The sequence below is a fragment of the Cololabis saira genome, chromosome 5 (genome assembly GCF_033807715.1).
Source record: "Cololabis saira isolate AMF1-May2022 chromosome 5, fColSai1.1, whole genome shotgun sequence".
Taxonomy (NCBI): domain Eukaryota; kingdom Metazoa; phylum Chordata; class Actinopteri; order Beloniformes; family Belonidae; genus Cololabis; species Cololabis saira.
The window spans coordinates 22,543,296-22,552,889 of record NC_084591.1 but is presented as its reverse complement, the minus strand read 5'-3'; the positions used below and the strand labels follow the sequence as shown (position 1 = coordinate 22,552,889).

Sequence of the window (9,594 nt, the reverse complement as noted above, 5' to 3'; positions counted from 1 at the left end):
CCCCACTTAATTTTGATTTGATCAATATTTCAATGTCCAAATGGTAAAAATTTATTTTCAAGTATACGGGCTTGCATAGGAGTAACTTGTGTTTTGATTGTTGAATTGACGGTAAACGCTCAAGTTGTATGCCAGCAATTAGGTAGCGGTTAACCCATTACAGTCCTTTTCCATTCTTAATACTCAGCTGCATTCATGTCCTTTTCTGTGTTATTGCAGACAACACGTTTGGTGCTAAACCAGTTGAATGAACTTCCTGTGCTTTTCATCATACATACTCTCCATACCTTGAGCCACCCCACAACTAGCACACTGGAGAGCCGAAATATCCTTTTCAGTCATCAAGTAAAAACCTTCCTAAGCTGCAAATAGGAAAGCACCATAACAACACCAATCAAAAAAACAGTCAGATGCAGAAGTTAGTGGGAGTGTCCACGAGTTAGAAGCTGCAGCTGCAATCAGACCCACTGTCACAATGAGACTGTGTTCAGAGAAGGGTTTGTGCAGCTCTGCCGTCTGGTCAGTCATGAAGCTGAATGTAGTCGTTGCACTGTGTGCTCTGTTCACTCTCACCCAACAGGTAAGAGGATCTCATCACAAACGTGAGACCCAAATTAATATTCTAATCTTTTCTTCCTTTTTTCCTTAAAATGTCATGCTGCCCATATACCTTCCAGGCATCCTCAGGTGAAAAGTGTACATGCGACGTCCGTAATACGGAGAAGGAATTCCCTCACGGCAAACTCAAAACCGTGGAAAACAATGTGAAGGACTGCAACAGCCGAATCACATCACAGAAGGTAACCAAACTCTTTTTAAGTCCAGTCACCGGTATGCGTGCTTCCATGCAATGTAATGCTGATGTCTTTGCAGGTCTTGGAGCTGGAGAGTCTTCTGCTGGGACTGAAGCTGCGCCTTCACCAGCTGAACAAGGACGTGTCCGTCCTGGAGAAGGAGGATGACGGACAGCTGTATGGAGTTCTCAACCTGTATGTTATAGAGAATGAAATGGTTGAGATCAATCAGCTGATAGACAAGCTCAACGGGACCACTCTTAGACACCAGCTCCTCACTGCTGACTCCATTCATCAGGTAAATCATGACCACACGCTGCTCAATACTGAAGGTAGCATCTTTGTTAAGTTTAAATAGTAAACTCATCTTTTGTTCACTTCTGTACTTCACCATAGACTTACTGTTATTTCTGCATAATTAATAACTATCATACTTAATTAGGTTTCTGGCTTTCAAAGTCTCAGATGTCAGAGTGGAAAAACTCTTTATGTCACCATTTCAGCTTCTTAAAAGTCATTTTTTAACTTCTGTGAATAAAGTGATCTGGGTGGTTTTATAAAAGTTTCTAAAAGCAAACTCAAACAATACCTTTCTCTTCACCTTAACTTTAAAGCGCTGTAAATTCAAGAGGTGCTTTCCTATATTAAAGGGGACCTATTATGGCATCTAATCCCTATTTTAAACAGACATTGAATGTCTTCAAAACAAGCTTTTGATTGTTTTTGCTTAATAAATGAGAAATTCAGCCTCTGAGCCACGTCTTATCTTCCGAGTGTCTAACCTCCTTCTGTAAGCTGAATTCTGAGTGGGCGGGGAGGCTAGGATAATGAGTCACTGTGCTGATTGGCTGCCTGACGCGATGCCGCGAATGACGCGATACACCGCTACGAAAAAATGGTGGAAGCTCCGGCCGGCGGAGTTACCGTGTCCTAACACCGTGTCATAACTGCATGCGATACGAGCGAGCGTCAGCGGCAAAATCAAGAATAATAATAATAATACATTTTATTTCTAAGGCGCCTTTCTAGGCACTCAAGGTTGCCGTACACAACATGTTAAAATAATAATAGAGCCCGCAGAATACATTTAAAAAAAAAAACATCAAAAGCATTTAAAAACAGCAGAGGTAAGAACATTACAAGAGATGAATTGTTAAATGAGATAGGCAGTCTTGAACAGATGAGTTTTGAGTTGTAATTTGAAGTGAGTGAATGAGTCGATGTTCCTGAGTTGGGGTGGTAATGAGTTCCAGAGACGAGGAGCAGAGCGGCTGAATGCTCTGCTCCCCATGGTGGTGAGACGGGCGGAGGGGGCAGGCAGCTGTATGGAGGAAGAGGATCTTAGGGCTCGGGAGGGAGTGTGGACGTGGAGGAGATCAGACAGATATGGGGGGCGAGGTTGTGGATGGCCTTGAATGCAAACAGGAGGAGCTTGAATTGGATGCGGAACTGAACCGGGAGCCAGTGGAGCTGTTGGAGGACAGGAGTGATGTGATGGATGGAGGGGGTCTGAGTTATGATGCGGGCAGCTGAATTCTGGACCAGTTGGAGTTCCAATTCCATTGCTTTATTTTCTATTGGACTGTCCTAACTGGCCGCAGCAACACAGCGCCGTTTTGAGCTGGCCGTTTCCTGCCGCTCGCGTTGAAAGCCGGTTGAAAGCGCTGTAGGAAACGGTCACGGATGAGGAACGGCTGATCCAGTTAGTTGAAATGAGAAGTTATCTCTATGATACCTCCTCATTTCACTACAAAAACCTCAATAAAGTGGCAGCTGGCTGGAGGGGGAGGGGAGAACACTTTATATATGTCAAAGCAAGAAAAAACTGGTTTTTCATAATAGGTCCCCTTTAAATATTACCTCTAAAGGAGACATGTCATGTCCTTCTCTTTTCAAAAGCAAGCACAGTTTCCCAAATGAATGTCTGCCTCATGCTGTCCTCATAATACAACAGAGATAAAGTACAGCAGCTCCCTTTCAAACTCTATCTTTAAACATTTGCTTATAGCAGCTGGTTTTAAGGGGGTGGAGTCGTCTAATCATATAGATGCCACATCCTCCGTGGGGTGTGCCTCTTTTCATATCAGTTTTACAGTCTTTCACAACAGCAAATACTGAATAATTTGATAGTGGGTGAACCAAAATGTGGGGAAATCCAGATAATTGTCCTCTGATCTGGATCTGTGATGATGCAACACTGCAAACTTGAACAACTCTCCGAATGAAACATTATCAAAATTTTAAAAGCTGGATGAAAGTAAGTGAAAGACTTGTTATCTGTCCAATTTTTAATTGGTCATGTTAGGGCCGGCAGAGAACCCAGTCCAGGAGAGTCCAGGAACAGGCAGGGTTGGCAACAGGAGGTCAGGGTAGAAAACGCTGGAGAGTCTTGCATGGCAAAGGAACAATCTGGCAGTGGGCAAAGAGGAGAGTGGAGTTTATATAGCTTCTTGATTGCTAAGGAGCTGCAGCTGGGAGAGCAGGTGAGTGGAGTGAGTGACGAGGTGGGCATGGCTGGAAGATGGGGTGAGCACGAAAGGGGAGTGGAAAAGTACTGAAGGCAGATCAGAGCGGAGGACTGACCATGAAAGGTCATTTCAGACACCTAAATATAAAGTCTCAAACACAGAAAAAGTAACCTTTTCATGACATGTCCCCTTTAAAACATGAATTTATTTTTCGCAACATTTACTGATCTGAAGCTAACCCTGAGTGATGAATATCTGACCTTTGAACGGATTGGATAAAACAGCCAGCCGAGTCTTGCCCTCAAAAACCATCAGGTAGCTACAGCTAACATATTCATATTTCAAAAGAGGCACTGAAGCTAATTTTAGGGTTTTAAATGATTCTTCAAGTTCCTTATAGCATTGAAAAGTAACTTGTTCAATTTGTTAATTCAATTCATTTTTCACAGTTAGAGGAGCTGAAAATAGAAATGCAGGAGCTGGAACAGTTTGACACCATGCAGGTGGTGAGAGGACGACTTGACAACCAGCGTCTAAAGAATGACCTGAACTTGTGCAGAAAAGGACTTACTTCAGCGGCTCCTATTCAGCTAAAGTATGGTAAGTCCCACAATATTGGTTAAAGAATCATGGGTGAGTTGTGATTCAGAAAAACAACAAAGCAAATTTAATTAATGTTACATATATTTTGCGCAAGCAAAAGCTGGCTTTTAAATTTTCGTCTTTTTCTTTTAATAGTAATGTAATATTATATTTGAGTAAATTAAGCAAGATGAGGTCAGAACTTCAAGCAGAAGTACACTTTAAACTAATCCCTCTCTGCTTTGCTTCAGCTCCTCCCGCAGGACCTTTACTGTAGAGGCTTTCCTGCACTCAGGACCCAAAATCACGAGGCTGCTCACAGCTGTGAAAGAATTCATGAAACATGAGGAGAACAAATGTGTGCGAAAACTGTGAGCAGAATGAAATATATGCATCACTTTTCATTCATAAATATGTTAGTAGTTCTGAACTTTTCAAAGGTAGAATGGAAAGGTTTGTGTTGTTTTAAGTGGTGTTCCAATCCAATCCACTTTATTTATATAGCACATTTTAAAAAACAACAAGGTTACCAAAGTGCTGCACAATGAGTAAAGCAAGACATAATAAAATAGTAAAAACTAAAAACAGAATAAAATAGATAAGAGCATAATGTTTATTGCCAATATCAGACTTCAAAGTTAATTGGTTATATGGTCTGTTATTATCATGTATTTTATACATGAGAATAAATGAGAACCGTAACACATTTATCTAATTTGATGGGAATATTGCATATTTTACCTGCGGTAGCTGAAGGAAACATGCACCAAGTTAAACAGGAATGTCTTTCAGTTCACCAATAATAAATAAAATACAATTATGATCTTAATGGTTTTTAAAAGTTCCCTTTGTCCACACATTCATTTATTTGAGCTACAATAACAGCACAAAGTTTGCGGACCAACAAACGAAAGTTACGACTGTAACTACGGTTCTATGAGTCCCGGATGACCGCCAGGCGGTGCTGTAAGCACTGGATATCACTCCTATTGGCAAGGGGCGACCACTGACCCTGTAGGCATGCTTGATGGGACAGTGGGACAGGCGCTGGTTAGGAGCTCGGTTAGGGCCACCATGGCAGATAAAAAGCTACTCCGACCGTCGCATAGGTGCGGTAGCATCAATGTAAGCAGGAAGGGCCCGTACGGGGCACAAAGGGCTCAGCCCACCCTCCGCTGGCTGGGGGTCGAACCGGGCAAGCTGGATGGGCTGATTAACATGAGTGCGTGGCAGGACCTCGGGTAGGAACGCCACGTTCGGCCACAACGTAACCCCTGAGCCATCTGGGTTCCTGACTGACAGGGCATGTAATTCACGAACTCGCTTTGCTGATGTCATGGCGAGGAGAAAAACTGTCTTCATCGACAGCCACTTAAGGTGCACCTGGGCCAAGGGCTCAAAAGGTGGAGAAGAGAGGACACCTAGTACCATGGGCAGGTCCCACACTGGGGCCCTCGGGGTCCTCGGGGGACGCAGCCTCAGAGCCCCCCTGAGAAAGAGAGAAACCAACCGGTGACACCCCACGGTGGCATTCTGAACCCGGGCATGTTGCGAAGACATGGCCGCTACGTACACCCTTAAAGTGGACTGAGCACGGCCACCATCCCGGAGGGACTGATGGAACTCCAGGGTCGTGGCCACGGGGCAAAGCACAGGGTCCTCTGCCCTGTCCGCACACCAGGCAGAGAATCTCCTCCACTTGCACTCATACTGGAGGCGGGTGGATGGCACACGGGCATTCAAGATGGTAGCCCTGACGGGCTCAGTACAGCTCGACACTAACGGGTCAGACCCTGCAGTGGCCAGACCCAGAGTTGAAGGCGACGGGGGTCGGGGTGCCAAATCTGACCCCCCAGCTGGGACAGAAGGGGGTTCTACTCAAGCTACTTTCTTGTCAGCAAGAGAGACGACGGACGTCGTCCCATCTTGGACCTGAGAGGCCTCAACAGGTACATGAAGGTCCTGTCCTTCCGGATGCTAACCACAGCTCTGCGTGTGGTCGGTCAGGGGGCGTGGTTTACAACTGTGGACCTACAGGACACTTGTTTTCACGTGCCGATTGCGGCATGTCGCCAGCGATTCCTCAGGCACAGGCACAGGCTGGTCAGCGTGTCGCGGGTGTGTGTCCATGCCCTGGCACCCTGGAAAGACGGGGCATTCCTGCTGGGGGGTGTGCCCTTAGGTGCTGTTCCCTCCTGTCGGGAGACTGCCGTCTCGGATGCCTCCCTCTCGGAGTGGGGTGCTGTTTGGCGCGGCAGGCCTGCCCAAGGGCAGTGGTCTGCCTGGGACAGCACACGCCACATCAACGTGCTGTAGCTCCGGGCTTTGCACCTCGCACTCGAGCACTTTTTGCCACACCTGTGTGGGAGGCATGTGCTTGTTCGCTGCAGCAGGGGTTCCACCAGCACAATGGCGCCCTTGGCCAGAAGGACGGACAACTCCTGAGCCAGAGCCAGAATGTTCGCCGGGTCTCTGATGATGGTCATCTTGACCCGGCTGGAGGTAGGGGGCCGGTGTCGGAACTGCAATTCGTACCCCTGGGTTAAGCCTGTTCGCAAATCAGCAAATACGTCTACCTAGGAAAGGAGTTAGTTTTTTTGTATTAAAAAAGAACTGCATAAAACAATGCAAGAAGGATTTGGTCACAGGACTCATTGCTTTCTGAGACCGATTTTGAAACCTGTTTTTCTACATATGGAGCACAGCTATGTTGTTCATCAAGAAGAAACATGCCCACTGCATGTCAATCAGTAACTTTGCTACCAGCTCCTTGAGCTGAACCCCACTGAAATATCTACAAAGCTGCTGGTAGACATTTACAGCGGCATATACTGTTTAACATGTTGACTCGATTGCGAGATCAAAAATGACAATTCTGCTCTAAAGTTGGACATTTTAACATTGAGGTCAATGAGGATTGACCCGCTTTTGTAGCCAGCCTCTAGTGGCCAGTTGAAGAACTGCAGCAAATCTTAGTTCTGCTTGAGACTCAATCTCAAAGTTAGATGGTTGGGGCTTGTTCGAGTGTCATCTTTTGTTCAGTTTACTTTTCCGTTCTGTCATCATTGTGTCAAGCCCGTGCAGAGACTCTTTCTAAAAGTACAGATATGAATGGCCCTCTAAGATTTTGGGGCATATTTAATGAGCTTCAATGGATGGTAGCTAGACGTACCTGCAAAGAAAATCTAAATTTGCTCATGGTACATCTAGATTTCTAGAGTATAAAGGAAGCCACATGGTATTAAAATTTCAGTTTCCTCGCCTATCTTTAATTTTTTCTTTTAGGTACCTGTCCTCTGGGTCATGTTCAAAATATCACGGGACCAAGAGTGTACACGGAGGGAGAGTATCCGGGGTCGTACTCATATGGAGCCTGGGGTCGGGATCCCAAACCAGAGGCAGGAAAAGAGAGCTGGTATTGGTTGGTAATGTTGACATCCAGAAACAGATACTCCAACTACGTCCGTCTCTACTCCGGCCTGAGTGCTCTCATCAGTGGCGTCAGCGTCCCAGGTAAAGAGTTGCTTTGACTGATTGATTCTTGTTATTTTGTAAAAACATATGTGATGTAGAATTATTTTTTGTTTGTTGTTTTTTTTTTTACCACCAATGTACAACATTGGGAAAATGACGCAAGTAATTAATTCTGGTGGTTTATTTCAATTTCTGTAATGCAGAGTTAAACATTAGAAAAGTAATTCAACAATGATTTCCATTAAACAGTTTCTCATTGTTTACTTTGTTTGAGGTGCTCATTCCCAAGTCTACGTTTTTTTTTTCTTCAGAAATGAAAAACAGCAGCAATGATTTTGCCAATCTGACAACATTAAAAAAATAAGCTGGGCTTTGTAATTTCTTATAAGCGTTTCTGATTCTGGAAAAACAAACAAAAATACCCAAAAGCATAGCTCTGTTTGCTTGAGGTGGCTAGTATATGAAGCTGTGTTTGGACCAAGGTTAATGAGAAAGTCTAACCATTGACACAATACTCATATTTTATCTCCCAATCAATGCTCTACTACAGTAAGTGATTTTGGAGAATAACTTGTACAGGGGTCCTCGTCGATAGCCACACATTTTTTAAAGAAATGTATTACTTTGGTAACAAAAACCAAGAATGACTCATTTGTTAAGCCATTTTCTTCTTTCTTTACTTCTTATCAGGCAATGTCGAGATCCACTCTTCCAACCCAACCACCAACACCATCCAGGGTCCAAATGTGGTTCTGTATGGAGGAGTTTTGTACTACAACTGCTACAATGAATATTCTATTTGTCGTTTCAACCTCACCGGCAAAAGTATTACAAAGTTAGAACTAACCAAAGGCACCAGGTTTGTTTGACTGACTTGTAAACATTGAAAAAGACTAAATAAAATGTTGGAAATCACAGCAAATCAGACTTAATGCACAAAAGTGAAAATAACAGGATTTGTTCGGGAGTACCGGGAGTACAGTATAGGTCATAAAAAAGTAATTGGAGATGAAAAAAAAAGATAATTTTTAAAGTTTCCCTACCATCATTTCTTTATTGTGTGTCCTCCAGGTATAATTCAAAGGGTAACTTCTGCCATCTTGAAGAATGCTACCCATTTACCGACCTGGACCTGGCCACAGATGAGTCCGGGGTCTGGGTGATCTACACCACCAACCAGGACTTTGGAAACCTGGTTCTGTCCAAGGTGGAGGATGAACCACTGAGACTCGGCCAAACGTGGTATACTTCGGTCTACAAGCAGAGCGTGACCAACACCTTCATGGCATGCGGCATCCTTTACGCTACACGCTATGTCAGCAAAAACCTGGAGGAGATCTTTTACTCCTTCGACACCACAACGGGGAAGGAGAATTTCAATGTTGGCATCTTCATGAACAAGATGGCTGCCAACGTTCTTTCTCTGAACTACAGTCCAGTGGACCAGATGCTGCATGCCTACTGTGATTCCCACATGGTTTCTTACAAGGTCTTGTTTGAGTAACTGGATAATTATTTTCCTTTGGCACATCCATTCAAACAATGGGTTTGAATATCAGCAAGATGCTTTACAAATAGTGTAACGTTTGCGCAAATCCTACTAACTTCGACAATACACAAACAATCTCATTGTCTTCCACTTCCACCATGTTCATTAAATAAATTCTCTCCTCTTTACTTTGCTGTTTGCAAATGAAAAAGGGAAAAGCACGGATTATTTGACGGTTTGTATTCTCAGCTTGCCGTCTGTTAACTTGTGCTGTTCTCATGCCGGTGCCTTAAAACAGCAGCAGCAGGTGGTGGCTGTAACTTTACTAAGTCCATTTCATCAATTTCAATAATACGACATTGCACTGGACTGTTTCAAGTCCTAACTATACAACTCTGCAAAAATATAATAATCCGTTTAAACAAATAATATGCATTCTGTAACTGAATAAAATACTCAAAAATTGACATAGAAAAGATATTACACTTAGTAGTAGTCCTTCATACTATCATATCTGTATAGTAGAGTATGGGTTTTGAAGTGTCATTAGATGCATGTATATGAATGTTGTGGAAAAGAATATACATATACTTCCATCTCTGTAATATCGCAAAGATTAGGAACATCCTCTCAGAGAGTGATGCGGAAAAAATAATTGACGTATTTGTATCTTCTAGGCTACTGTAATGTGTTATTAGCAGGATGTCCAAGTCTTTGCTGAAGATTTGCTGAATAGGCTCCAGCTGATCCAAACTGCAGCAGCGCTGACAGGAAGTTATTCTAGTGT

The 9,594-nt window shown here is 43.7% G+C and overlaps 1 protein-coding gene across 1 annotated transcript; it reads left to right on the top strand.

Moving 5' to 3' along the window:
- Positions 1-526: 526 nt before the first annotated feature.
- On the top strand, positions 527-9,078 carry LOC133444652 (olfactomedin-4-like). Its single transcript, XM_061722522.1, has 7 exons — positions 527-580; positions 678-800; positions 874-1,092; positions 3,712-3,862; positions 7,130-7,357; positions 8,009-8,177; positions 8,390-9,078. Exons 1-7 carry the CDS (start codon positions 527-529, stop codon positions 8,820-8,822), a joined length of 1,377 nt encoding a protein of 458 aa, XP_061578506.1. The 3' UTR covers positions 8,823-9,078.
- Positions 9,079-9,594: the final 516 nt, after the last annotated feature.

Coding starts and splice junctions, on each gene's coding strand:
- LOC133444652 (XM_061722522.1), top strand. CDS start 527: ATGAAGCTGAATGTAGTCGTTGCACTGTGTGCTCTGTTCACTCTCACC. Junction 1,093..3,711: donor CTGCTGACTCCATTCATCAG/GTAAATCATGAC, acceptor CATTTTTCACAG/TTAGAGGAGCTGAAAATAGA. Junction 3,863..7,129: donor TCCTATTCAGCTAAAGTATG/GTAAGTCCCACA, acceptor TTTTTCTTTTAG/GTACCTGTCCTCTGGGTCAT.